General features: G+C 52.8%; 11 protein-coding genes across 11 annotated transcripts; 7 read left to right on the forward strand and 4 right to left on the reverse strand.

The window, feature by feature from the left end:
- Window positions 1-1,008: 1,008 nt before the first annotated feature.
- MRS44_017258 (uncharacterized protein) lies at window positions 1,009-3,271 on the forward strand (the record flags this gene model as incomplete). The annotated part of the gene is made up of 3 exons (XM_065617716.1): window positions 1,009-1,997; window positions 2,135-3,086; window positions 3,239-3,271. The coding sequence occupies 3 exons, from the start codon at window positions 1,009-1,011 to the stop codon at window positions 3,269-3,271; spliced, it is 1,974 nt and encodes a 657-aa protein (XP_065473788.1).
- A 1,988-nt stretch (window positions 3,272-5,259) lies between these two features.
- Window positions 5,260-5,778, forward strand: MRS44_017259 (uncharacterized protein; the record flags this gene model as incomplete). Its single annotated transcript, XM_065617717.1, has 1 exon — window positions 5,260-5,778. One exon carries the CDS (start codon window positions 5,260-5,262, stop codon window positions 5,776-5,778), a length of 519 nt encoding a protein of 172 aa, XP_065473789.1.
- A 45-nt stretch (window positions 5,779-5,823) lies between these two features.
- MRS44_017260 (uncharacterized protein) lies at window positions 5,824-6,539 on the forward strand (the record flags this gene model as incomplete). Its single annotated transcript, XM_065617718.1, has 2 exons — window positions 5,824-5,955; window positions 6,009-6,539. 2 exons carry the CDS (start codon window positions 5,824-5,826, stop codon window positions 6,537-6,539), a joined length of 663 nt encoding a protein of 220 aa, XP_065473790.1.
- Window positions 6,540-6,773: 234 nt separating this feature from the next.
- On the forward strand, window positions 6,774-8,774 carry MRS44_017261 (uncharacterized protein; the record flags this gene model as incomplete). Its single annotated transcript, XM_065617719.1, has 4 exons — window positions 6,774-7,258; window positions 7,376-7,847; window positions 7,896-8,264; window positions 8,328-8,774. The coding sequence occupies 4 exons, from the start codon at window positions 6,774-6,776 to the stop codon at window positions 8,772-8,774; spliced, it is 1,773 nt and encodes a 590-aa protein (XP_065473791.1).
- A 147-nt stretch (window positions 8,775-8,921) lies between these two features.
- MRS44_017262 (uncharacterized protein) lies at window positions 8,922-9,485 on the reverse strand (the record flags this gene model as incomplete). The annotated part of the gene is made up of 1 exon (XM_065617720.1): window positions 8,922-9,485. The coding sequence occupies one exon, from the start codon at window positions 9,483-9,485 to the stop codon at window positions 8,922-8,924; it is 564 nt and encodes a 187-aa protein (XP_065473792.1).
- Window positions 9,486-9,752: 267 nt separating this feature from the next.
- Window positions 9,753-10,598, reverse strand: MRS44_017263 (uncharacterized protein; the record flags this gene model as incomplete). Its single annotated transcript, XM_065617721.1, has 2 exons — window positions 9,753-10,324; window positions 10,379-10,598. 2 exons carry the CDS (start codon window positions 10,596-10,598, stop codon window positions 9,753-9,755), a joined length of 792 nt encoding a protein of 263 aa, XP_065473793.1.
- A 3,767-nt stretch (window positions 10,599-14,365) lies between these two features.
- Window positions 14,366-16,109, forward strand: MRS44_017264 (uncharacterized protein; the record flags this gene model as incomplete). The annotated part of the gene is made up of 5 exons (XM_065617722.1): window positions 14,366-14,547; window positions 14,617-14,876; window positions 15,023-15,270; window positions 15,408-15,539; window positions 15,636-16,109. The coding sequence occupies 5 exons, from the start codon at window positions 14,366-14,368 to the stop codon at window positions 16,107-16,109; spliced, it is 1,296 nt and encodes a 431-aa protein (XP_065473794.1).
- Window positions 16,110-18,205: 2,096 nt separating this feature from the next.
- On the forward strand, window positions 18,206-21,910 carry MRS44_017265 (uncharacterized protein; the record flags this gene model as incomplete). Its single annotated transcript, XM_065617723.1, has 7 exons — window positions 18,206-18,233; window positions 18,307-18,609; window positions 18,666-19,798; window positions 20,039-20,657; window positions 20,953-21,155; window positions 21,203-21,475; window positions 21,578-21,910. The coding sequence occupies 7 exons, from the start codon at window positions 18,206-18,208 to the stop codon at window positions 21,908-21,910; spliced, it is 2,892 nt and encodes a 963-aa protein (XP_065473795.1).
- Window positions 21,911-21,952: 42 nt separating this feature from the next.
- On the forward strand, window positions 21,953-23,155 carry MRS44_017266 (uncharacterized protein; the record flags this gene model as incomplete). Its single annotated transcript, XM_065617724.1, has 1 exon — window positions 21,953-23,155. The coding sequence occupies one exon, from the start codon at window positions 21,953-21,955 to the stop codon at window positions 23,153-23,155; it is 1,203 nt and encodes a 400-aa protein (XP_065473796.1).
- Window positions 23,156-23,687: 532 nt separating this feature from the next.
- Window positions 23,688-24,754, reverse strand: MRS44_017267 (uncharacterized protein; the record flags this gene model as incomplete). Its single annotated transcript, XM_065617725.1, has 2 exons — window positions 23,688-24,522; window positions 24,585-24,754. 2 exons carry the CDS (start codon window positions 24,752-24,754, stop codon window positions 23,688-23,690), a joined length of 1,005 nt encoding a protein of 334 aa, XP_065473797.1.
- Window positions 24,755-25,391: 637 nt separating this feature from the next.
- MRS44_017268 (uncharacterized protein) lies at window positions 25,392-26,480 on the reverse strand (the record flags this gene model as incomplete). The annotated part of the gene is made up of 3 exons (XM_065617726.1): window positions 25,392-26,114; window positions 26,179-26,411; window positions 26,471-26,480. 3 exons carry the CDS (start codon window positions 26,478-26,480, stop codon window positions 25,392-25,394), a joined length of 966 nt encoding a protein of 321 aa, XP_065473798.1.
- Window positions 26,481-26,531: the final 51 nt, after the last annotated feature.

Below are 26,531 nucleotides of genomic sequence, written 5' to 3' on the forward strand. Positions count from 1 at the left end.
GCTGAATAGCGATGTAAATGGCATGTTAATGTCGTCATTGCGCCGTAATGGCCCACAATAATTTCGAGCGTGGCGGCATACCAAGCTTCGTCGGCGTTACTCTCCGTTTACGGAGCCGAAAGTGCGCAGATGCTCATTTGTTGGCCTTGACTAATGAGATAGCAGTCAAACATTCGACAACATTGCGTGGTAGGCATTCTCACACGGGAAAATATGAAAGCATTCTGCAGCAGGTCCGAAGAAGGGGGCACTCTTGTAGCAAGGTGTGCATGTAATTTAATCAAGTACAACGAATCTGGCCTGTGCACGCAGCGAGGTCTTCAATCCAACTTTTACATGAATTACACAGCCCGGAACAAACGCCCTGTTTCCAATGCGATCCTTTGCCTTCTTTCACCTTTCTCTAGACCAGGTTTGCCGCGGGAGTATTTTGTCTTGCACTCACTCACTTGCCCGTTGGACGTTCCCTGTCGACCGAGTGGAGACCCTTGGCGCGACAACCTCCGTCGGACTTGCAGGATCCATCTTCCATTCTAATTTTGGCTAGGCCACTCCCTACCCCTTCGATTGTCAGGAGGCTCCAGTAGGAAGCTCGCCCCACATTACCCCTACCAAGTATTCAAGTCGGGAACGCGCCCCATTCCCGCTTCTGCGCCAATCACCTATCCCCAACCATCCTTGTCTACTACCACCTCGGGAACGGGGCCCGTTCCCCAAAATCCATCTCATTTCCCCAAATTGTTAGGGATCATTTGGGAATGGGGCCCGTTTTCCTTAGTGAGACTAATCCAGCCAATCATCATTCTGTTCAAGTCCAGAGTAGGAATAGGAGCCTTCGCGGCAGTTAGGTAGACCCCGCAAGGGAGCAAGGGACCCCTACCTATGCCCTCCCCCCTTTCTCTCTATAGGAGGTAAGTCAAAGAGAGAAGAGAGCCCTCCCTCCTAATCAGCCCAATATCTATTAGCAATCCTCCTCCCAATCAGCTATCCTCTTCGCCAAAGTGAACAATGATTGAGCAGCTCGACCGCCTCGGACTTTACCTCAATCAGCCAGAGCCAGCGATCCTATGCATTCAATGCAAGTTCGCCCTTAAGGCCGATAGAGACCGTGTCTCGCGGCACCTTGGAGAGCGGCATGGCATCTCCAAGCTGGCTCGTCGAGGGCTTGGCCCATTCATCCGATCCCTTCGCCTTCCAGACCCAGAGACACTGCCGGTGCGGTCGGATGGCTCTTCACCCCACCCTCACCTCCGCATCCAGCAGGGCGCCGCCTGCAGGCATTGCGGGCTCCGATCGACTAGCCTCGAGGTTCTCTCTCGGCACTTAAAGGAAGTCCACCCCCAGGATATCCAGCATAGCAGAGGACGCGGCTTCCCTGAGAGTCACTGGCTACAGGACCATATCCTAGACCGACTTAGCTTCCAGGCCTGGACCGTGAGCAACATTGGGCGTTCCTGGACGGTTCATCTATACCGCGGTCAGCCCCAGGGACCACACACGCCTGTCACCATATACCAGGCGCCAGAAGCTATACAGGTATTCGCCAAGGGACTCTTTGTCAGAGAGCAGCAATATCTCTCCCAACAAGCACGGGGTAGTCTGCCACAAACCACCGGCCGGACGACAAGCGCAACCGACCCAGCCCTCATAACGAACTGGATGCGGCGAACTGGCTGGGAGGAGACTTTCCGTAATACGCGACGAGACCTAATCGTCGCGATGGCTCAGTGCCCTCCCAAAGAAAACTCAGGGCCGCTATGGCTTGCCAATTATAAGGACGAGGCTCTAATAAGCAGTCAGGAGGATGAACACAAGCTGACCCGGATGATGGCCGCCCTTGACCGTCTATTCGAACGCTCCAACGATACCATCAAGCACACCGATATTTCCCTCCGGCGATGGCTTCGCGGCATATATCCTGACCGACCCTATAAACGCCCATTTGAGCTAGTCGTCAAGCCTAGTACAGAACGAAGATATCGCCAACTGCTTAAAAAGTGTCTATGCTTCTGGTTTCGACTCTGGCGTCTACCCCGACACTGACCAGGCGTCTATGTCAACGAACGCTCTCTAAGCCTCAGAGGATGGCGTTAGAGACCTTATGGGATGATCCTGCATAGGAACAATACGATAGTTTCGAGAATGTATCCCTACTCGACGAGGAGGAGGAGGAAGATGAAGAGGAAGAGGAAGAGGAAGAGGAAGAGGAAGAGGAAGAGGAAGAGGAAGAGGAAGAGGAAGAGGAAGAGGAAGAGGAAGAGGAAGAGGAAGAGGAGGAGGAGGAGGAGGAGGGGAATAATAGCGAGGACGAAGACCCCAATGCACATTTTATACAACCACCACCGCCACCACCACCACAAGACCCCAAGGCCGACCTAATCTTACAATTCTGCCTATTTATGGCGACTGAGGATTTTGCAGATGGAAACTCAAAGTCGACAATGCTTGTTTACTTCAGCGCCACATGCGGACTTACATCGCCTATGGGGGCCGACTTTCTCCGCCCAGCTCAATTCACTAGCTTCCTCTCCAGCCTTATCTATTGTACTCGGCTTCTTATTATGGAATCCGTGCTGCCTAGATTCTCACATGACTACATTGGTCTATTACAAAGGCCTCAGTATGGGCAGCTGGATATATTGAATGATATCCGTAAGAATAAGATGTGTGACGGGACGTTATCGCCACTCGGGGAGTTTATTAGTCTCGCCGCCTATGGCCAGTCCCTACGTCGATCGGAGGGCCCGACAATCCAGTTCGAATGTAGCGACGATGGTGAAGAGATATCATGGGATGGGTGCTTTCGAGTTACCATGGATGGGTTTCGGACCCTAACCCACAGCGCAATCCAGGCAGCAACCCGCCAGTGCGAGCGGTTGATGTATGACTGGGTGCCCCCAAACCGCGATCTTAAAACACTGCGGGACCGACTATCGACGACCACGGCTGGGTATTCCTTTATCTCCGACCCGGCCAACGGAATAGCAAGTGCTTATTTAGAGCTCCTCATGAAGGCCTGTCTCTCGCCTGTTAATCGACTTACTCTGGTTGGGGAAAACGAACGCAGTTCCTGGGATAAGAAAGCAGTGTGCGGCTATATCGACGCACATAACGATCTCCTCCGGATGATCCTACTATTATGCCACTTATCGTCGGGGCAATGTGCACGGGCAACGGAGCTTTTAACCATTCGACATGGCAATACGGCTTCACAGCTCTGTGGCATCTGCCTCTATAGTGGGCGGCTTTGTCTGATCACGAGGCATCATAAGACCCGAGTATCTACTAACAACGAATTCTATGTTGTCCGTTTCTTGCCTGATCTAGTTACAGACATCATGTATCGATATCTCGTCTATATTCGGCCGTTAACATACATGCTTCTGCGAGTCTGTTTCGCGAGCCATGCCACCGCTCCATTGCTATTCGCTCCTGCTGGACCGAAGTCCTCATGGACCACCGCGGTACTAACCAGAGAGCTTCAGCGGCTTAGCCAAGCCACCCCTGGCATTTCCATTGGCATTGGAGTCCAGCTATATCGGCAGCTCTCTATAGCCATTACCGAGAGGCATATTCGGGATATTTCAGAAAGTTTCGACCGGTACAGAAGTCATGCCACCTACGGGGACGCAGATGCAGGGTATGCGTGGCAGAGCGGTCATATGCAACTACAGAGGTCGATCACAAATAGGCTCGATGGTGCGTTTCCAAATCAGCTCCAACCCGCTCTCCTGCAGTTATATCTACATGTCTCGAAAAGGTGGCATGAGTTCCTGCGGCTGGGGGATGGATGCAAAGGTGATGCCGTCGTCTTAGATGAGATAAATACTACGGACCAGCGAGCAATTAATCCAAGAAGGCGCCTACGATCCCCAGATTCGACTAAAGCACTTAGAATCGCTTCAAAGCGCAACAGAGTGGCCGATTCTTATGGAAGCTACGCCGACTCAGTCAACATTGGCCCATCCCTTAGCCCGACTATGGCTACGGAGGAATCCAGGGGTGAATCAGCACTTAGGTTTTCAAGACCACAGCCAATTGTTAGACTTAAATGTAGTTTTAATGTATGATTTACTATCTAAAGAATATGGAAAAACACTTCTATTATTTTTTAGAACTATTGGTACTATCGCGGCATGTTGACAATCGGTCGAGCGTTACATTTCCTGTTATAGAATAGTGCAGCTTCTAAGCTAAGCGTTACATTTCCTAATAAGGTTAGCGCGCAAGCCTAGCGAAGTTTAACCGCACTGCTACCCTATTGCGTGCGAGCTTTCAATTGTTGCGAATATTACGCAGGGGTGCTAAATGCTCACACATAGATATTGGCACCTAGAGTGAAAATCGCTTATGCAAGGACAGTGCCTATTGCTCAAATGGGGTTCGCAATGCGAGTCGCTGAATTGAAATTTGAAGCTATAGAAAAGGGGACGCTAGCATATACACGTCCACAGCTTTTGAAGCCGGACAAAGTGATTATCATTTGGCACAGCGCCGTTTGACTTATAACCATAGCTAATGAAAATCTGGTTGATTAGAATACCGTATCGCTCGGTAAGAATTGCTTGAAAGAACTAAACTACTTAGACCATAATGTGTAGATCGAGGTTCTAGAACGTCGCGCGGGCCCGCTGCTGGTCCGCAGTACCTGCTCTGCTAGTCATGGCTAAGTATCTGGACAAATAAGGTGTGGGGTGATATTTGGGTTAATAGTGGGAAGGGGCCCTAAAGACAACTGACAGGGGAGTTTTGCAACAGTGTTCCCTATCGGCCTCCGTAGGTGTGGCCGGTGAGACGCGCTAAGCTCTGTTGGTGAACGCGTTCCCCTGGCCAGTCCTGCAGACTGTCAACACCTGCTGGACAATCAATCATCGCCACTTTCATCTCGAGCCTCACAGGCAACCTAACAAAAGTCTGACGCGCAAACTAGATTGGCCGGCATCGTTGGCCCGTCGCACGAGGGATTATTTGCGAAACATTCACTGGATCAGTGGGTTCACTTGTGCCTTTAACCGCGCCAGCTCGCTTTTCAGTCAGGACCTGCGCCTTCTGTTGGCCACGCGCGTCTTTCATTCAGGTTCTCAGGACCCAACCCAGGCAAACCTCCTTCCGACTGACAGGGCAAACTCGCAGTCTGCGTCGCCCTTCCTTTCACTTTATTATTTAGCACGAGACCGTTTTCATTGCGGAATGGTGCAGGCAGCCGTGACTGAAGGAGAGGGACAATCCTAGAAAACTGTGACAAAGTTAGTCGCAGCCATGGCTCCACGCCTAATTCCGGGTGCAGTTCCTGCTCCTGGTCCCGCTCATCCTCCCACACGACTCAAGGTAACCCACCTGACCCTGGACGATCCAAGCAATCCTGGGGATAATTCTCCTCTTCCACGACGATCACCATCGCCACAGCCGGCTCGTTTCGAGACGACTAATGCCCGATTTGTTCTGCACAACCCCGCTAGTGGGACCGGCTGCGCGCCCGTCAGTCCGCCTCAGAAACGACCTGGCCAAGGCCAATTCAGCTTTCATTCATTTGAGCCACCTCACCCGTCGCAACCGACGCTTAGGCCAGCGCAAAAGGCAACCATGTCAAATGATGAATGGGATGATGCCCAAGATATGCCGAGGTTATTTGGCGTGCGATCCCCCGACCTGGGGCATCGACAGGTGATGCCGACTTTGGAGTATCATTCCCCCAAAGCAACTAAAAATGCCAAAGCTATAAGCCCCAAGTATCAAACCCTGCGAAAGCCGGAATGGGATATCTCTCGCATCGTATAAGCTTTAACCACATTTCGCTAAGATATTAAAGACGGACATGCACGCATGACGTCCTACATCATCGAATCCACCAAGGCTACGGAGCGCCGTGTTCTCACTGGCAACGATCTCTTTGCCGGCCTCAGCAGCAATCCTGCGTCAAGCGACGAGGCTGAAACGATGAGAATCAAATTCAAAGTAGTCGACCCCATATACTTTGATAAAATCAATACTAACATAAAAAAAAAAAGGAACACTTCACCCCTAAGAACAACAAACGTGAGGATCGCTATGAGGTTATGCGCATCCAGACCGACGAAGAGCGCGTTCCCCGGTATCGCTTTCACCACGTGGAAATCAAAAAGAGCATCCTCACTCTAAATACGATGCTGATATTTGTTCCCCACCTGAGGGACCTTGAGAGTTCTGAGGAGTCAAAGTACAACGTTTGGTTGCAGGAGCTGGAGGACATTGACCGCAAATCCGGATTTAAGCCAATGAGTCGCGAGGAAAAAGTGCGCGTAACTGTCCGCTCGGAATTCGCCTCGACTGTCTCGCTCTACCTTGAAAACTGGCTGGACAGGCTCAGGCTTCCCGGTTGCGATAAATCAACCCTGATCCGGTACATGGCAAGTCGCGCACCCGATAATGCAATCACGCCCCGACAGAAGTCCGACATCCTCAATTCCCATCGCCAAGCCGAGTCCACTACCTACCCCGAGGCCAATAGGGCTGCCGAAATGTTCACGGAAGCATTTTATCGTGTATTCCACCAAAACTAGCCTTCGACGAAGCAGATCACGCTCCGAGACGTCCTCTTACTCGATGAGTCTGTCGACAGCATCATGGATACCAAACAGACGGCCAAGGATGGCTCTGACTCTTAATACGAGGACGAATTCGAGGCTGCCGAATTCCATCTGGGAACTTATTGTATTCTTGGCTGTCTCATCTGCTTTAGTCATTCCTGCGAGCATGGAGAGTATGATGCTTCCAACTGCAAATGAAACCTTTCGATGCTTCCTCGCCTCTCAGATACCCTTAAGCGAAGAAGACGCATTCTGTCCGACAGGGCTAACATCGCCAACGGGCATCCTCTTAACCCCTGCAAACGTAACTGCTACCAAACATCGACCACTTCCGCGGTAAACTCTGCGCAGCGGCCTTGGACGCCGGAAGAGCACATCGTTATGCGATGCACGGTTGCGACAGCCGACCACAGTCGCGTCAAAACGGATCCCTTCTGCATTGTGGCCTACCTTCTCGACCGCGACTGTCGCGATGTTTTCCACGAGTATGAACACCTCGGTATCAGACTGCCTCCGCCTGAGTCAGTCAGGAAGATGCCAATTAGGACGGTTTCATGGTATGATCGCTTCAAAAAGGCGCTCATTGGCGACTGGGAAAATCGCACACGCAGCCAGGAGCATCAACAGCGTGAGCTGATTGAGCCCTGCTCTCACGAAGGACCATGTACCCTGGAAAATTGCATTTGCGTCCAGTACGGATATTTATGTGAGAAGTACTGCGGATGCACGGTGGAGAATTGCGCGTATAAATTCACTGGCTGCGCCTGCTATTCGCAAGGTAAAACTTGTCTTTCGAAACAAAAGGATAGACTATGTGTTTATGTGCAGCTGAACCGCGAGTGCGATCCGGATCTCTGCGGTACCTGTGGTGTTCTGGAGAGGGCTGATCCTGAAAATGCCGAAGATGAACTCCTCCACGCGACTGGCTGCCAGAACTGTTCTTTACAGCGTGGTCTTACCAGGGCTCTCGCGTTAGGCCAAAGCCAGCTAGAGGGAGTTGGCTACGGGCTTTTCGCAGCTGAATTTATCGCACAGGGTGATTTCATCATTGAGTATGTCGGAGAACTCATCACCCATGACGAAGGCGTCCGGAGAGAGGCCAGACGCGGTGATGTGTTCGATGAAGAATCCAACATCTCATACGTCTTTATGCTTCTCGAAAATGAAGGCATTTGGGTGGACGCGGCTATATATGGCAACCTGAGCCGCTATATCAACCATGCGTCGGAGAAGTCAGACGGCGACAAGCGTGGCTGCAACATTACGCCTCGAATTCTTTACGTCAATGGCGAATACCGGATCAAATTCACTGCGACGCGTGACATTTAGGCTGGCGAGGAACTCTTCTTCAACTATGGCGAGAACTTCCCCAATCTGACCAAGAAGCTGCTCGACCATAAGGCGGGAGAGATGTCTGACGAGGCCAAGAAGCGGACACGCTATCCAAACCACGCCGATAATGGACAGGGAGTAGCAAGAAAAGCTCCCAAGTCTGACAAAAAGAATTCTGGCAAGGGCAAGGGCAAGAAGGCCTTGCGTCAAGATCTTGAAGACGAGGACTCGGAAATGTATGAGTCGCCCGAATTCATACCGAAACTACCGCGAAAGCGGAAGCAAGAGGTACAGGATGACTCTGAGGAGGATGAGTATCATCTAACGGCAACAGATGCGACTGGGTCTTGCGCCGGGTCTCCGTCAGTAACTGACTCGGACTTTGTGTTAGGGAAGGGTTCGGATAGGCTTCGAAAACGAGCACGTTAGCCTCTAAAGTCAGCAATGGCCGAGCATATGGACAAATCTCGAGGTGAGCCCAAGACACGGGGAAAACGGGGCGGAGCCAGACCCGGCAGTGGAAGGCCTAGAAGGTATTCACACAAGGCGCCCAAGCCCGCTCCCGCCTCGATGCCCGAGCAATCAGTTGCCATGACACCAGATCGGCCTCGTACTGAGACTCCGGAAGTGACACAACCGCTGGGGAGGGCACTTGGCTTGCAAAGGCCGCAGGCCATGGACATTGGCGACAGGTTAGAAGATATCGAGCACAGCGGTGAGTTTGGGGGAAATTCCATGTCTCGCGGCCGCATGGACGACGACGACGATGATGACGATGATCAAGATGTGCTCATCCGCAAGCGGGATCGGGGGATGAGGAATCGACGACGACCGGTTAAGTCCAGGGATGATGGGGATTGGTTAAGTGGGAGCTAATGAAGCAAGCTGAACGAGGCTGGGAGGGACCTACGGTGACGGTAATTTTCGAGCACGCCACAGGGGCAAGGTCTGAGGAGGGAAAGAAGGCCCATTCCGTGAATGCACTGTAATTCATCGATTTCTGTTCCATTCAGCGAACCTTCACTATACCACAAGAGCACTTCTATCGAAAATGGGAACCTCGAACAGGCGAAGGGCAGCGAATAAGCCTGGGTCGACCGTGGGACCGGATTTAAAGTAAGTGCTCCGCGCAAACCTGCCACTGTCGCCCCTGGAGTTGTAGATGGCGTGATCGTTATCTATGGAAACCTTGTTGTCGTCACGCTCGGCGTTCCTAGTGCCCAGTTTATCTTCTAGGTTAAGCGGGAATTTCAGACCAAAGCCTCCAAAGTCCAACTTGACGCGGGTGCTGAGCTTTCCGTCAACGTAGGGCGCGCTGTGCCCGCTGGCACCCCTACCGGTGTCGTTGAAGAATGCGAGCATGGAGTTGACTTTCCCCTGCGGCTGGAAAGTCATTCTAGTGTTTCCGGGCGGGTTCACCATGTGCCTCTCGGGTTTGGTGGGCTTGACTTTGGTGTAGGCTGGGTTACCCCTATTGGCGTTGTCAAAGTCAACCTCGCCGAGGCCTCCGATGGAAGAGGCTAGCTCACATTCTCCCTCTACGTTGAGCCAGCTGTTGGCTTGTTCACCTTTGAACACGTTGTCCATTGAGGCCGGTGTTGTCCTACTAGATCCCATTCATGTTTGCACAAGAGCGAGCAGACAGACTGCGCCATGGGGCTAACGACTTAAAATCATGGAGAAGCTATAGGTGTCTTCGGTTCTGAATTTACCGCTAACACGGGCTCCAAAGCCAAGTTCGTGGTCCCACTGCGTCCCGAAGAGGGGAGTCTCAACTTCGTCAAGGTACTTTCACCTACGCTCTTGTGCATTTCGGCATTTTGTACATGTCTCGTCAATCGGTCCAGCGCTCAACTAGGAATCCCTGCGGCGCAAAGAATCACCCGATTGGATGCCCGGAGAGTCGACAGTGGTGTTAGGGTAGCCTCCGGCCCCGGAGTAGTCGATGCAGACCTTACCTTGTGTTTCCCCGGATTGCCGTTGTGTGCGGTGCAGGTTCATATCGAAGGCGAAGTCAAGGACCTCTAACGCAGCAGCTCTAGGTAGGTCAACGGATGGCACGCCTTGATCTGCAAAAGGCTCTAGTAAAAGCAGAATAGGCGGAGGCTGATTGATAAGTTGTCGACTTTCGGATTCTTTCAGGAAATAACTCGGGCAAGGGGTTAGGAGCGCACTATGCAAGTATATGTCAGCAAGATTGGCCAGGAAACAGAGTTCGAGATGTTCCATTAATATGACTGGGCATCCCAACAGCGGTGTCCTTAACACCCTGCTCCATGACCCAGAAGCGATCTTGACGTCCTTGCGTAGACGCACAACTCTGGCTGTACGGGTGTCGTTCTTGGACTGGTCAAGCACGTTCGGAGGGCAGTCAAGGAAGGCCAGAGGCTCAGGCTCGTCCTCACGCTTCTTGAGCGACATAACCGCTGCGAGTCACAGGTGACGAGGACGAAACAGAAAACCGGTCTAATTGGGACTACTCTCGTCGGCATTGGCATCGCTGCCAAAGTTGGTGTGAGCGTAGCTGGTCTCTGCATCCTTAGGGGGGAGCATTTCAGCGGGGAAGAACCGCTCGTGGTCGACCAGTGAGAAAGGAGCTTTGGTGCCCCCAGTATGCTCGTCCTTGGATATAGCCCTCAGAACTTCGAGATTAAGGGTACCGAGATCGGTATCCCAGATCATCAAACTATGAAGACCCATTTTGCTGGGATAATCGATCCTCATCTAGGATGACTCGGCGTCGTAGAATCTAAGAATAGAGAGAAAATGAGCGAACATGAAGCATCTGTTTCGCCCATTCTTGAACTCACGAGATCCGGCAGTGGCCACTGTAGCCCATGTACGGTATCGGGCAGCGGCAGCCTCGTCCGAATGCCGGCAGGAAGATCTGCCGGTTTCGTCTAATATTCCATGATCTCTATTGGTCAGGAAGTGGTGACAGATACGGTTCGTTTCGTCAATGGAGTGGCTCCATGGTTACTTAGCGACATATGAGAGAATTTCAGCCGTAGCATAGCAGCGACCGGACTAACCAGTACCTTTGAAGCCACAGCCGGGTTTCCAGCACAAAGGGTCTTCGCACTCAAAGCATTGATTACAGAAGCCAAGCCGAGTACGATGCCAGAAGGCTCAACGCCAACGCGTTAGAACTGCAAGAGGTTTGTGTGTCAGTCAAAAGTGCCAGATAGATACTAAGTGTTCCAGTGACACTTACCAGGTCCAAAGCACAGTCGATTTCAGGCAGGTTAGTATGCGACAAAACTTGCTTTCCGGCAGTGTTCTCACTGTCCCTGTGCAAGTCATAGGACATAAGGTTAATCCAATCGACATGGGCCTCGATGCCCTTAACATCGAAATGGCGAAGGTACCAGTAAAGAGGGTGCATTAAGAGTGACAATGGATTCGCCACCGCTCGCGTTAATGGCCACTCACAGCTCTTTCACTCGAGCCACGTACTTCTTACCAGCCCAGTCTTAGTCGTCGCAGTCGGCAGCTATGGGATATTCCCAGTCTGAGGCAATGTCAGTAACCTTCCTGCAGGAGATCCCTATAGGGTTAATCCAGGCTTCGGAGACGTCATGCTTTTCAAGCACAGTTAGAGTGAAAAAAAAAAAAAAAAAAAAAAATCCTGTGGCAAGACCGTCAGGGGTTGGGATGTACGGAAATCCAGGCGGACAAACTTTTCTCTCAATCTGTACTGTTCTTGTAGATCATTGTAGGTATCTTGATCACTTTCACGTCCCGCCCGAAGTAGGGACTTACCCGAGAGTGCGTAGGCTTGCTAGCCTCGCTGTCTAATTATTATGTCCGCCAAACAATCGTTGCCTGATAAGTCCTCGATTGCCGTCAATCGGTTCGATACTAGCATAAATATGCAGCGGGTACTTGACCTGGCTCGCACGAGCACTTTAAGACTTAGAAGCCCGTTGCATATGATCAGCTACGCATTCCGTGTCCTTTGCTCGAAAAGCTCATTCTGCAGCTTCTGTCAGCCAAGGGACCTGGGCTGTCTGAACGACGATATACGTGATTACCGGGAATAGCCTTACAATCATCTGCGGGTACTGAGTCATAAGCACGCAGTAACATCGAATTGACTACGAGTCTAGCATAGGCAAGTTCAAAATCGAGCCCCCGAAGGTACGTCTAGCAAGCTGCTAAAAGTTATTAGAATCGTGTTTTCCCATCGACTGATCGACGCGTGATGGGGGGAAGTCCTCTTTATCGCCACTTAAAACACGTAAGGGTTCGAACGTGAATTCAGTAGATAAATGTCAACATTACCGGTCATGGGTCCTCACTGCCTTTCTAGACGAGAAGGCGAGTTCAGGCGGACAACTCCGCGTTGCTTACCCTTAGCCCTTACGGACGAATTAGTTGGTTAGAAGTGCTTTCTTACAAAGATAGTTATCCCTCGTTTCCGCCTTTGAGAAGGAGATTACAATTTGCGTGCCTCCTCGGACCTGTAGCTTTGCGGTAGGGTTAGAGTCGGCCTCTTCGGCTAACTTTGTGACAAGGAATTTCTCGAGAAGAATGGCCTATCATCTGGAAGCCTAGGTCGTTAGGAGCTCGTTATCGATTCAACGAGCGTGCTTCATGACATGGCGAGCATTTTGTGTTTCCTCAGAGCTTACTCCACGACGCAGGTACATGATCCTGCCACTTCCCAACATGGCCTTCCATGAGAGCGTTTTGAAGCACGAAGCCGATCGGCTTCTAAGATCCGGCTGCGTCCAGAATTTCGGCCGAGGTGCTCGAACGGAGACGGTCCGGTCATGAGTTCTGTTACCTAGTAGGGTTGGAAGACTCACAGGAAGACGGACAAGTCTTGAACAGGACCTTTGATACAGGGCTAGACGTTTCATTTTTGAAGAGGCTGCCACAACAACAGATTCGAACTTTTCCTATTTGGGCTTTCCGGGGGAACTTGATGCGTTTTACTTACTCTTGCGATTGTGTAGATCGATGCTTAGACTGACAAGGTTGTTGAAAGTTAATGAACGAAGCAAGCCGCCCCGGCGTCAACGGTGGCAGGGCTTGGTAAGGCATCCTATAGTCTTTTTTGTCTTGTTGGCGTGTGCAATGGCATTATGGATGTGTTGTTCCGAGCCATGGCACTTGACCGCTGACTAAGAAAATGGAGTGTCCTCTCGGGTGCATCGTCCCCTTTCGCTTTCGCAAACGGTGGCAATGAAAGCTGGGACCCCCCTGGACGAGGGCCGAGAAACGGTTGTGTTTCTAACGATGAAAGGCGAGAAATGAAATGAAATAAAATAAAATAAAATAAAATTGCTGAGTGTGAAAGAATACAAGGCGCATGCGTCTCGAAGATAAAGCAAGTAATTCCCACACTCTGCTCCCCAACTGCACCAGGTGGTAAGCACAGGATCTTACCCATATCGTGAGTGAACTAGAAGGCTCATCCTCTATCTAGCCCCGATCACCAGGGCGAACTAAACGAGAAGCGTATGCTCCAGAGAAGCCAAAGGTTTTTGTCGCTCCTACCCTCGCCCGCAGTACCAGGGAATCAAGGCAAGACTTCGCTTATTGTTGATTAGTATGCTTCCGCCATTCAGCTAGTCAAACTGGAGAGAAGTCATTTGACATGCCCTCAATTCGAAATCACGATAAATCCACATTCATCCTTAGATACACTCCGAGTAGAAGCAGCGAATGCTAGAGGCAGGCCCGAGAAGGTATATATAATGAAATCGCCAGTCATTTTAGGACACTTGACAATGAGGCAAAACGCTGGACTAGGTATCTTATTGTATGACGGCGTAAATTAGACTTCGGCAGACCCTATATCCTCTTTTGAGACGGCGGACTAAAACGGCCTTCGGCCTACTTGCCTAAAGTAGCCGCCGTGCTGAGACTGCGATTGACGACCACCCAATCCGTTCGCCCCAATAAACTTCCACTTTTCTCTCTCTCTGTTCGCTGGAAAACCCGTCTATTTCGGCCTTCGTAGGCTGCATCACTAGTTACATGACAGACACACCACCTCAACATGGCGGCGATGGCGAAACTGCTGGATAAGTATCATTTGGAAATACGTAGCAAGCTCTTCTCTATGACTATTCTATATCAAACCTCGTTCCTCAAGACACCTTTGGCAAGCGGTTTGCGTCTCCTGTAAAGTTGCTCAACTTACCTAATACCATGCAGTACCCACCTGCCGTACGTACCCACCTACCGTACAGCAAAAAAAAAATTCCCCCATACAAAATGCCTAATTTCACTTATAGAGTACGTTGTCAAAATGAAAGATATTTTGATAAGAAAATGTCTGTTATATTAAGAACTGCATGGAATTTATTATTTCCACTTTGCTTCCACAGTGACGCTTGCGGTGTGGTCGCATAGAACTAATATAAAATGTCTCAAAATGCCTCCCTTATCAACCAGCCTCCTCGAAGCTTCATCCAAACTTTTCTCTTCCCCATCTTTCCTTAGTCACCTCAAACATGCCTCAATCATCTTATACGGAGGACGATGTTATCCAGGCCATACTAGATGTCACAGAAAATGGCCTCTCCCAGAACCAGGCCGCCCAGAAGAACGGCGTGCCTCCGACCACTCTCTCTGACCGATTAAGAGGCCTACCGTCAAAATCCGAGGTCACCCAGCCTGCTCAGCTGCTATCCAAGTCGGAAGAGTCCAGATTGGTTATCTAGATACTTCGACAAGAGGCCTTGGGCTATGCTCCTTCTCACAGTCAAGTTCGCGCCACCGTTGCTGCCCTCTTAAGACAGCAAGGACGGGAAAGGCCTATCGGTGTACACTGGCTAGCCAGGTTCATTAAACGCCATGACGATATCAAGACGAAGGTGGGAAAACGCCAGGAAGCTGCAAGGTTCAATTCCTTTACCCCAATGGCGGTCAATTGGTACTTTGATATCCGGGAGAGCGAATATGGCTGGATCAAACCGGAGAACACGGTTAATGTTGACGAGGGCGGTATCATGGCTGGATTTGGTGAGTATTGATTATTTTTGCTACCAAACTCACTAATCCACTGAAAAATATAGGCTTGGATTCCTTGGTCATTGGCAGTAGCGATCCTAGGAGGAAGGCCTTCCTCAAGGGCTCGCAGTCCCGCACTTAGACTACCTTTATCGAAGCCGTCACCGCAGATAGTCGTCTTCTGAAGCCGGGGATTATCTTCAAAGGTAAAGAGCTTCAGCAACAGTGGTTTATCGACGAGCTCCGGGGGATCGCCGACTGGTATTATATCACGTCCGACAATGGCTGGACGGACAACCATATCGCAGTCGAGTGGCTCAAGGAGGTCTATCTGCCTCAAACGCAACCGGCGGATAAGTCTGATGCAAGACTCATCATATTAGATGGCCATGGAAGCCATGTATCTGTGAGTATCTACCTGTTCTAGATCGGAAATGCCGCTGACGGCGCTGACTGAAAATCCAGGATGAGTGGATGGCTACGTGCTTTTTAAACAACGTATATTGCTATTACCTGCCTGCACACTACTCTCATGGGCTGCAGCCGCTAGATAATGGCGTCTTCAATGTATCTAAGGCTGCCTACCGAAAAGAACTGCAGAAACTCGCCAGCCTGACCGATTCTGCGCCGGTAGACAAGGTAAACTTCATCAAGGCCTATGCCAAGGCCAGGGAAGTGGGTATGACGAAGAAAAATATACTCTCAGGCTAGAGAGTGACTGGAAACTGGCCGATTTCACGGCGGAAAGCGCTCATACATCCTGAGATTCAGCCGGACAAGAAGGAAACGACGCCCGGGTCGGACGGCCACCGAGACGGGCAAGTCGACTCTGATAATACGCCAAAGACCAGCCGCCACATCCGAGATCTGGGGAAGAACAAGAGCCCGTCAACAAGAAGGCGCTATTCTGTGATATCGAAAGGGTTTGAAGCTCAAGAGTCAAAGATCGCCTCTCTGAGCACCAGAATAGCCAGTCTGGAGGAGGAAGTTGGCCGGTTGAGCAGAGGCAACAAGAGGAAGGCGATACCGAATCCCAACAAAAGATTCATGACATTGGCAGAAGCTCTGGTAACTGGTGAGACTATTTCCGAGGCAAACGAAGCAATTGAAGAGGCGGATGCTGTTGAGGATGTGATCGAGGTGGGAGGGATGGAAGAAGTTGAGAGTTCAAATTCGGAGGAGGAAGAATTAGCTGTGGTACGCACACGCGCAGGGCGTGAAGTCAAAATACCGCGAAAATATTAAAATCCACTTGATTCTAAAACGAAATTCGAAAATCATTTCACGGGTTTTATTTTTGGTGAAATTTCAACATATGGTTGAAAAATAGCATTTTGTATGGGGGAATTTTTTTTTGCTGTACGGTAGGTGGGTACGTACGGCAGGTGGGTACTGCATGGTATGAACTCTACATGTTGGCACGGGCCCTAGTGTAAGAAACGTGCCGCATGTCGCGTTTCTGCTAAGCATGCTCAAACTCGACGTGCGGCGCATTTCTGGAAGCGAAATGGGGTGTAAAAATCTAAGGGCTGTGGTTGGAGCAGAAGTGGGTGCGGCGCATTTCAACTCTGCATGCTTGAGTGGGTGCCCAAGCCTCACTCACGCCGTATGATATAGGAAATGCGCCGTTCTTCCACTGTGCATGCTTCAGTAGGCAAAGTCTTTGCTGAATAGTTGTTAAGGCCAGTGGCGGTCATCATCGATCACACGTGGTTCGTCCTGGATCACGGATAATTTCTCTACGCAAGTAGGTAAGCCATCGCCTCAGATTGTGAACAATAAGTCCAGTTCCCCTCGCGTCACACATAGCTAAGAACAGGTGATCTCGTAATAAGCGCACTTATTTTCAATGCAGTAGCTCAGAGTGGTGAAATTTTGGATGTTGGCTCGTGATCATATCACTCGTATCGAGCTATTTTCTTCGTACTCGGTCGACTTGCCTTGTGAAAATGTGGCATCGCTGATGGATTGTCATGGCCTGGGCGTCAAAAGTCTTGTAACCTAGAAAGCGAGTGGTGAATGACTTTTTCTCCTCGCTGCGCGCACTGGGCTCTCGAATGAATTACTGTCGACAAGCGCAGGGATGAAAGGGGAAAGAGAGAAGAGGACACCCCAGCACCTGGTCCATGACCTGTCCAGCGTCTAGGCTATGTGACTCGGAACTTCTCCCCGGTAACCGGGACCCACAACTCTCTTCGTAAGCGCTTAAACAAACCCACCCACACCACAGCTTTTAGAAGGTAGGTGTGGGGGTAACCTTGTGAATTCTCGTCAGTCGTTGCTTCGAGCACACCTGAGGGTCCCCTTTTTCAGGGATTTGTGCTGTGTAATGGAATAGTTATGCCCCGTCATAAAGTGGGAACTGATGTCATCCAGGGTTAATAATGTTTCAGTTAGTTCTGGGTTAGGTCTCTCGTATCTGTTGGTTCTAGCAGTCTTTGAAGCTAGATACAGCAGTGTATGGCTGACCTGGCGAACAAATTGGCGACGCCGCTAGCGTACCGTTGTGTCGGTATTGGTGTGGTAGCCGCTGCCCAGTAGCATAAGCAGCTTATATGGGCCTTACTGTCTGTATAGACCGACCCTCTTTGCCCGAAAAAGCGTACCCTGGCCCCTGTCCCCTGTCGCTTCCCGACGCTGCTATTCGCCACCATGCCGTCCCAGCCAATCGCATGAAGCCTTACCCTTACAGGGGACTGCTTTTTCACCGTCAAATGGTAGGTGCCCCCTCTTTTACTTTTCTTCCCCCCCCCCCTCCCCCGATCCGATCCCCCGATCGACGGCGCCGCTGCTGCCCCTGACTTACCGGACCCTGAACATGCATGCGTGGAGCAAATCCCTATAGGCCGGCCCGCCTGGAGATCCCCACCCCGGGAAATGAGAAACGCGTATGTACGGAAAGAAGAAGAAGGGGAGTTTTGGGGGTTATCCACCCAGCTTAAGCCTCTCTCTCTATCTGCTATTCTCTCTACTATCTAGATAGGTACGATATGATACGATACGACACGCTCTGGCTCTCACTCCCTCCAACTATATCCTATCTATCCCTCAACTACTGATATGTCCCTACCTACCCTTCGGCCTGGCCTACTGCCGCCGCCGCAGCCGCCTACCTATCCGACGACTCCACCTCCCACGAGCCCTGCCTCTTCGTCGCATAAGGAAGGCCCATTCGGAGAGTCAACGCAAACGCCCCAACCGCACCACGAACATATCCTGCTTGCGCAGGAGGCGGCTGAAGACCGTCGTTTACGCGCTTAGGCGGAGTAGATATGGCGGGATAGTTAAGAATACTCATGCGTAGAAGACAACGAGACGACGCCATGGCTCTAGCACATAAAATGGCCAGAGCTTTTCCGGAACCGACCGGTCGATATCATTGCGGCCTCTGCGCGGCAGCCTGCGCAAGGTCCTAACCAAAACAATGAGGACTATGTACTAGGGGTCTGGCGGGGCGTCCCGCTTCGGAGTCCCGCTGCCGCAGAGGCGCGGCTGCGGCTGCTGATGCGAGCTGTCGATGATATATTTGATCGAGCCGAGGCTACCCTTGCATGCACGTCCTATCGGTCACGCTGCTGGCTATCGAGCTACTGGCAGGAGACGTTCTGCAACCGCCCGCTCCGTATTCTGCCACGACGTACCAGGGAGAAGTATAAGTCGAGATGGAAGCACTTTACCTGCTACCTCTTCCGGGCCTTTGCGCTAAAGCCACGACAGCGCCGAGAGATCTACAATGTGCCGCTACGTGCAGATGAGATTGCGATGATGCGGCACATCCTAGACCTTGTATCACAACTGAAGGGGGAGGAGGAGGAGGGGAGGAAGCGGAAGAGGAAGAGGCCTACGGCGATTGGAGCCACCAGGGGGAAGGCAGCGAGGGCGAAGAAGAAGATGAGGAAGAGGACAGGGCAGAGGCAGATGGCTACGATGAGAGCGATGGCGAAGGAGATAATTATGACAACGATGGGGCCGGAGAGGAAGACGACGAAGAAGGAAAAGACGAGCAAGACTACGCCCCGGGACAGCATACTTTCCGCATCTCCCGCGGCACTAGGCTCAAGCTCTCTGAGGCTCTATTCCAGCTCTCGATGATGTTTTGGACGCACCAATGCCAAGCTGGGGTTATGGCCTCCTCGGCACTGATACACTTCACAGCTGTCATGGGGATCCACCCGCGCTCTCTCGCCTACCGAAGCGCATATTCCTCAACGCCGGGTTTCGCTGCTCTCGTGTGGATAGGGCGGCTATTCTTCCTCGAGTACAGCCTGCCGCTATATAGCTACACTACCCTCGTGCAGATCTGGCCAGCCCGGGATATCTACCCCTCGCAGCCAGAACGTCTCGAGGCGATCCGGACAAAGCATATGCTCAGAGGTTGTCATTCACCTCTCGGCGAGATTCTAGAGCTAAAAGCTTTCGCAAAGAGCATCATCAAGCAGGAAGGGTCCGCGGGCAACCTGACCTGGGCCCAAGACGGCCGATCATTTACTATCGGCAACGATAAGGTGGTAGAGCTCTCTGACTTCTGCGTAACCCACCACGCCGCCATCACGCGAGTGCAGGAGCGAGTCGACGAGATGATGCTGGGGTGGAAACTAGCGGTGGATCTTTCCGCGATCCGTGACGACCTGACCTGCCGGCTACCTGGTTGGTGCTTCCTCGAGAAGCCGGAGAATGGGCTGATGGGCTTCTACAAGGCGATGGCGCGCCGTGCGTGGTCATCCTCCTTCCGCGGCCAGGCCCTTGCTAAGAGCGGCCACTGGTTGCCCGGCTCCTGCCAGGCGTACCTAGAAGCGGGTGCCGAGCTTACCACGATGATCTTCGCCGCGTTCCACTTAACCGCAGGGCTGCCCGGCCGGGGCACCGAGGCAACGAGCATCCGGCTTCGAAACACGAAGCTGGCGATCAGGAACCTCTTCATCCGCGAGGGACAGGTTCTTATTGTCATTAGTTACAACAAAGCTCGGGCCTCGAATAACTACGCCTTTTATACCCTGCGTTACCTTCCGAACAGTCTAGGCTTATATGTATTCGCCTACCTCGCCTATATCCGGCCATTCCTCGATTTCCTAGCGAATCAGCTTTAGCTATCACAGTACCTTAGCACCGAGTTTTTCTTCCCGGACCCGGATCCGAATCCGAAGCATGCAAAGAGGCACCTAACTCCTATGCAGGCGACGAAAGCCCTCCAGAGCCTGACCCGACATTTGCGGACACCGTGGACGCTATCGCTCTATCGGCAGGCGGCGCTTGCAATCGCCAAGCGGTATATAAGCGACCTTATAACGAAGAGGAACTTCTACTATCCTTCCGATGCCAGCACGCCGATTCGCATGATCGCCGCAGGCGTCGGTCACCACCCACGCACACTGCTTACGGCCTACGCCATCGACACAGCCTTGCCCGCACGGCTGCAGCCGGAGCTACTTGAGATGTATCGCCAGCTCTCTACCCTCTGGCAGGATTGGAACTGGCGGTACTTTCGAGACTACTGCATAGACCGAGGAGTCGCCGCCGCAGAGCCGTCCGCGCCTCCGTCTACCATGCCGTCTGCTGGGAAACAGAAGAGGCAAGGCAGTCATTCCGAGGACGTGCGGATACAGAAGAGGAGGAAGGTGCAAAATACAGACCAGTCGAGGGGGGCCTACCCCGGAGCAGACGCGATAAACGGTTTCATCTTTAATCGCCAATATGGGATCCTCATATGCGTGCCATGCAAGTCTATGATCCAACCCGGGCGAGCATCTCTCTATAAACACCTGAACAGCCAGCATCGCATCACCGGCCAAATATGTAAAGACTTACTTGAGAGGCTGAACAAGTTCCCCCTTCGGCCATTTGAAGAGCTCGACGTCCCAGGGGAGAAGGTTACCGCCGTCCCCGGCCTCCAAATATAGGAAGCCTTCCGATGCAATCTCTGCCGTTTCTTTACTATTCGTCGACTAAGAATGCATGACTATATTGCGACACACCGGCTTGGTATATCACCGATGCGAGCTTATGAGATAGGCCAATATGGATCATGCTCTGTGCAAACATTCTCAACGGCAAGGGGTAGGATTCAGTACTTTGAAGTGGAGTCGGTTAGCGCGCAACGATAGCGACACCGCGTACCTAGAGCAGGTCCCGCAGCTCATTGCCTCCGAGTTCCGCCAGGCGCACAGCCTCCTATACGATGAGCTGCTCTTCGGCTGCAAGGACATCAGCCCGGTCGAGGCCCGGAGGGTGCAGGACGACCTAGACAGCGAGGAGTATGGCGACTCGTGGGTCAGGCACCCGAGGAACGCGGAGGTGCTTAAGCCGATGGAGGATATGCTGCTGCTGGAGATCGAGGGCAGATCGTCCTCGGCACCGGCTCGGGCAAGACGCTCATCGTGATAGTAGCCGCATCGCTCGCGGGAGCCGGCACCACAGTGCTCATCCTACCCACCATGGCCCTCCGCGGCAACATGGTGGGCCGCCTCGACGAGGTCAGACTAAGGCATCACGTCTGGGAGCGGGAGTCAAAGAGGGTGGCGCCGGTCGTCATCATCTCGGCCGAGGCGGCTTACATAGACGGGTTCCTCGACTACGCCCACCGGCTAGTAGATCGCCAGCAGCTCGACCGCATCGTCATCGACAAGTGCCACCTCACCATCACCGCGAGCAACTACCGGCGGTCCATAGCGATACTGGCGTGGCACCTAAGGCAGATCCGCACGCAGACGGTCTAGCTCACGGCGACGCTACCGCCAGTATACTTTAACGTCTTCATCGGTCACAACAAGCTCGTGCGGCCGCGCGTGGTGCATGAGTCGACCAACCGGGCCAACCTCCGGTATCTCGTCCAACGCCAGGGCGGCCCGGGCTCGGTCGCCGAGAGGGTCTTGGGGGTTGTGAGGGACTGCTGCGAGAGGGAAGACATGTTCGACAGGGCACAGGATAGGATCATCGTCTACTGCCTGACCAAGAGCATGGTGGACGAGGTGGCCAGGAAGCTAGGCTGCCAGTCATACACGGGCGAGATGGTGTCGGAGGAGGAGAAGGGCGCCGTGATCAACCGCTAGATCCACGGCCACGAGGAGGACAAGTGGCCCGTCATCGTGGCCATGTCTGCTCTGGGACCCGGCTTCGACTACGCGCACGTGCGGTTCGTCATCCACGCTGGACCTCCATCTATCATGACAGACTTCTCGCAGGAGTCCGGCCGGGCGGGCCGTGATGGCAAGGTGGCCGAGTCCATCATCCTGCTCAGCGCCGCGTGGCAACCACGGCTGGAGGGCGAGCCGCTCAGCGAGGACGAGGAGTCCATGCAGCTCTACCTCACGCACCAGCACTGCTGCCGCGGCGTGATGAGCCAGTTCCTCGACTCGCTGGATGACTGGAGATGGTGCATGGCCGGGGATGAGCTCTGCGGAGTCTGCCCTGGATATCACTCCGAGAGGCGGCCATCGGGTATCAAGTTCAGCCTATCGGGAACCAAGCCTCCGTCCTCTCCTCCTATAGATCTTCCCCCACCGTCGTCATCTCCTCGTGCAGCAGCTAAGCCTGCCAAGTCGACGAGGCAGAGTGGCGGTAGTGGTGGTGGCAGTGGCCATCGGGGCAGCAGGAGCATTTGGCGGGAGACTATCCTAGATGAGGGTGGTGAGAAGGTGATTGTCGTCAGTGCCGTGGCAGTCGAGGAGGAGGAGGAGGAGGAGGAAGGGACGGAGAACCAGGGCCAGGACGAGGACGAGGGCGAGGACGAGGTTGGGGATAGGGTTAGGGATGGGGTTGGCATGGTGCGTCAGGGAATGACCTTTACTGGACCAGCCGAGGTTCTCCGGCAGGATCATGTACGGGGTGAGGCGCTGAGGCGATACGAGAGGGATCTGGAGGTGATGGAGGGGTGCTGCCTCTACTGCCGCGTGGAGTGTATGCCGTGGGAGCACCGAGCCAGCAGCTGCTCGCGGCGTCACGACTGGATCAGGGCCAAGAAGAAGGCGCTCGAGGACTGCAAGGGGCGCAAGGTCGAGTGGATGGACCGCTTCTCGGTCTGCTGGCGGTGCTACCAGCCCCAGGAAGTATGCCGCGAGGCAGATACGGCGATCCAGGGGGCGGGAGAGTGTCGATACCGAGACATGATCATGCCGGTCTGCTTCGGGGCCTTTACGCGGCCAGACAGCGGCAGGTGGTTCAAGAAGCACTTTGGGAGGAGCTTCAAGACGGTGGAGGAGTACATGATCTGGCTCGGGAAGGCTGCCTCGCTGGACGGCACGCGTTGTGTGCAGGCCAACCGAGTTGCGGCGATTATATTGGGCGAGCTAGGGTAGGGGACTATGGAATGACGATGAAGGTGATGTGGGCGGATTGGGTGATATAGACTTGCTCATAGAATGGAAGAAGAATAGAGCGAGGCGCAATGATGAATATATAGAAACACCAATTGCGGGCTATAAGGTGGTCTAGGGTAGGCAGAAGTAACATCATTATGATGGCAAAAAGAAGCTCTTCGAGGCTAGCTAGACGCTTCCGAGGGTCGAACCCGGGTCTAACCATAATAATAATAAGAGTCTACTATAAGATAAGATATCATCTCTGCCTAGCATTAAATCACCTAGGCGCCGGCAATAGGCACAGAGGGTAGTAATATTATCTAATAACTCCTCGGATAGAGATAACTCTATATAAAAGTTAGTAGAGCTCTAAGGTAAATATCTCACGAGTTAATATATATTACTTATTTATAAGTATGCTATTTAGTCACGAAGTATCTTTCCTTAATTTTAATTTCTTTATTCCCCTTGCGGTAATAATTATCTAAGTAGGTCTAATATAGCCCTAGTCTTAGTATTAGTATAGGGCTTAAGAGTTAGGGTAGTCCATGATATCCTCGTCGGCAAAGCTCCAATAGCTATCCACCTGGTTAATAGCGGCCTCCCCGATGTCGATACTTAGGGTATTATCATAGGCCTCTAGGAACCTACTCGCATCCGAGAATTGACTAATGTCAAGTGAGTACCTCCACGAGTATTGCATAAAGTTATGCATAGCAAGAGCCAGTCTTGGGACCTCCAACTGCCTTCTTTCCCTCCTATTCTCTGCCGCGTTGCCAATGCGAATGACCCTCCATAAGAACCCATCAGGCTGCGCACTCAGGACCGCTCTCGTACCGCTCACAAACCTCTGCCAGCGACGTATAGCCTCCTTCTCGGGCTCTGACCAGCTGTCCTCAGGCTCTGGTGCGCCAAGGGCTAATCCAGGGGAAGGTGGGTCTGTAGGGTTGATCAGGTAGATTATCCCGTCATAGAGGATATGCTGAATTAGGAATTCGCAAGATGAGGACCCTCGCGCCGCTGGACCTTGGTGCTTCAGGAGGCAAGAGATAAACCGAGTTGCCCGCGAGAGCAGTCCCCAGGTGCCGAGTGAAGCGTTGAATTCAGTGGGCTGATCTGGGTTAGTAGAGATTGCTCTTTCTCCTGCGAAAAAGCCAACAGTATCATCGCCATGGATGAGAATATGGCGTCCATCGTCGTTGTGTTCGAGAATCCTGTAAAAGGCCGACATAAGAGCAGCCTTGTCTCTCTCATCGGGAGGGTATGCGGTCGGGGGTCCCCAGGAGCCTGATGCCGTGGTCCCGGGAAACGTGAAGGAAGGCCGGTCATAATAAAAGTCGGCTTGGGGAATATCGTCATGTAGCCTATCCCATTCAGGCGTTTGCGGGTCAATGGGTATAAGCCCTGTAGTATGGGGGGACCATACTGAGGCGTAAAGTGCTTCTTGGCATACACAAAAGACCCTCCAAACATACTAATCTGGAAGATCGCCGTGTGGCATCCTTCTGGAGCACCCCAGCTTCTATCAGGGTATATGCGCATAATGCGGCGAGCAACCTCTCCACGAAGGCTAGTTGGTTCGATAGCGGCAGACATTATTATCGAAATAGTCCGAGAAGGCTAAGGTTAGTATAGAGCTTTGTTGGTTGAGGTCGTCGTAGTGGACAGTAGTGGTTTAAAGTTATGATGAGAAATAATAGGAAGGAAAAGGAAGAGAGGGGAGGCAGTAATGGATCTTTATAGTTGGAAAAGGGAGTGAATATGGATGGTAGTTGAATGAGGTAAATGTGCTGAGGCGGAAGAGGTGAACGTTCCAGGGCTGAACAGGTGAATGTTCCAGGGCTGAACAGGTGAATGTTCTGGTGCCTATTTTGCATCCACGGCACATCTCATTGAATAATCCTTTGTCCTAGACATGGTCTTTGAGACAATGGCATTATTCATACCAAACTACCCTACACATGTCGCACAATTGGATAACAAGACCTTCCCGCCGGCACAATCCATATCGCACTCACATGGGCAACATCTACACTTGTCTGACCGCAAAGTAATCACTTGGTTCACTTGGGGTCATAGCCATCACGCTGTCACGCATCAACACAGAGTCCATCACAACACGCGCAGAGTCATCGCCGTGGTTTACAGGCAAGGCAAGCTACCATACACTCCCTGTTCATCCGTCCCCCAACCTGTCCTGCCGTGTACGCTACGGCCCATGGCCCAGCCGCGCTCAGCACTCACTGAACTCATCCTGGGCGTCCTCCGCCGCCGCCTCCTCCAGCAGGTTCAGCTCCCTCACCCCGCCGTTCTCATGGCTCCGCAGCGAGGGATACTTGCACGAGACCCTCGGGCAGCTCGAGCGGTTCAGCTGATCAACCCCGTACGAGCCCGGTCGCCGCACCAGAGACTCCTTGCCCAGCAGCGGCCAGCTCTGGGGCCCCTCGGTGGCCGACGTTGCCAGGTAGCCGGGCAACTTCTCCCACTCGCAGGTGGTGTCCCTCTGCCAGATGCAGTTGGCGCATCGGCTGTTCTGGAAGCCCTTGATGGAGATGCAGGCCGAGAAGGGGAAGAGGATGTGCTCCCTGTTCCAGCTCACGTTGGCCACATATGACTTGACACAGTGGCTGCAGAGGACGGGGTTCCGGACGCCGAGGAAGGCCACGGCCAGCGCCAGCCAGCGCTCCCGCCGGTCGATCAGCTGGTCGACAAAGTGGCCGTGTGGGTGCGCAAAGTCGGCCGGGATGTAGACGGGCTGGAGTGCGGTCGTCGGGATCATGTCGAGGATGGTCTTGATGCCGCCGTCGACCCTGCCGATGGAGGAGAAGAACCGGGTCGCGTGCTGCTTGGGGTCGTCGCCATCCTCGTCGGCAAACGCGAGCTCCACGTAGAGGGGATTCCCATCGCGGTCGAGGGCCATCCGGGAGCAGATCCAGAAGCGGAGGCACTCCTTCACCTGTGTGATCAGACGGGTCAGTCACCGCCGGGCAGGCTCTCTCGCCCCGGTTCCGCACACTCACAAGACGGACAGACTGGTGCTGGACCCGGTCTCCCTTGATGACGATCGCGTCACGCTTGTTTCGGCTGGAGGGCGTCGGCGTGGTGTTGAACTGGTTCATGGCCAGGCGGCTGATGGCCTTGCCCTGGATGTTGGGGAGCTGCTTTCGAGGGACGTTGCTGATGTCCACCGTGGTCGCTGGTGCTCCTGCGAGCCAGATGATCAGCCAACGCTGTGCAGACGGGCGCGATCTCACTTGGCGGAGGGATAAGGAGCATGGGAAGGTGAAGGAGGGGAGGGGATCGCAGACATACCGGGAGCCATCTTGTCGTTGTGCCCTGGGCTTCCCTGTGGCACGATGGGCAAATGCGATCG

The sequence above is a fragment of the Fusarium solani genome, assembly GCF_023522795.1.
Source record: "Fusarium solani strain SB1 chromosome Unknown bctg00000013, whole genome shotgun sequence".
Lineage (NCBI taxonomy): Eukaryota > Fungi > Ascomycota > Sordariomycetes > Hypocreales > Nectriaceae > Fusarium > Fusarium solani.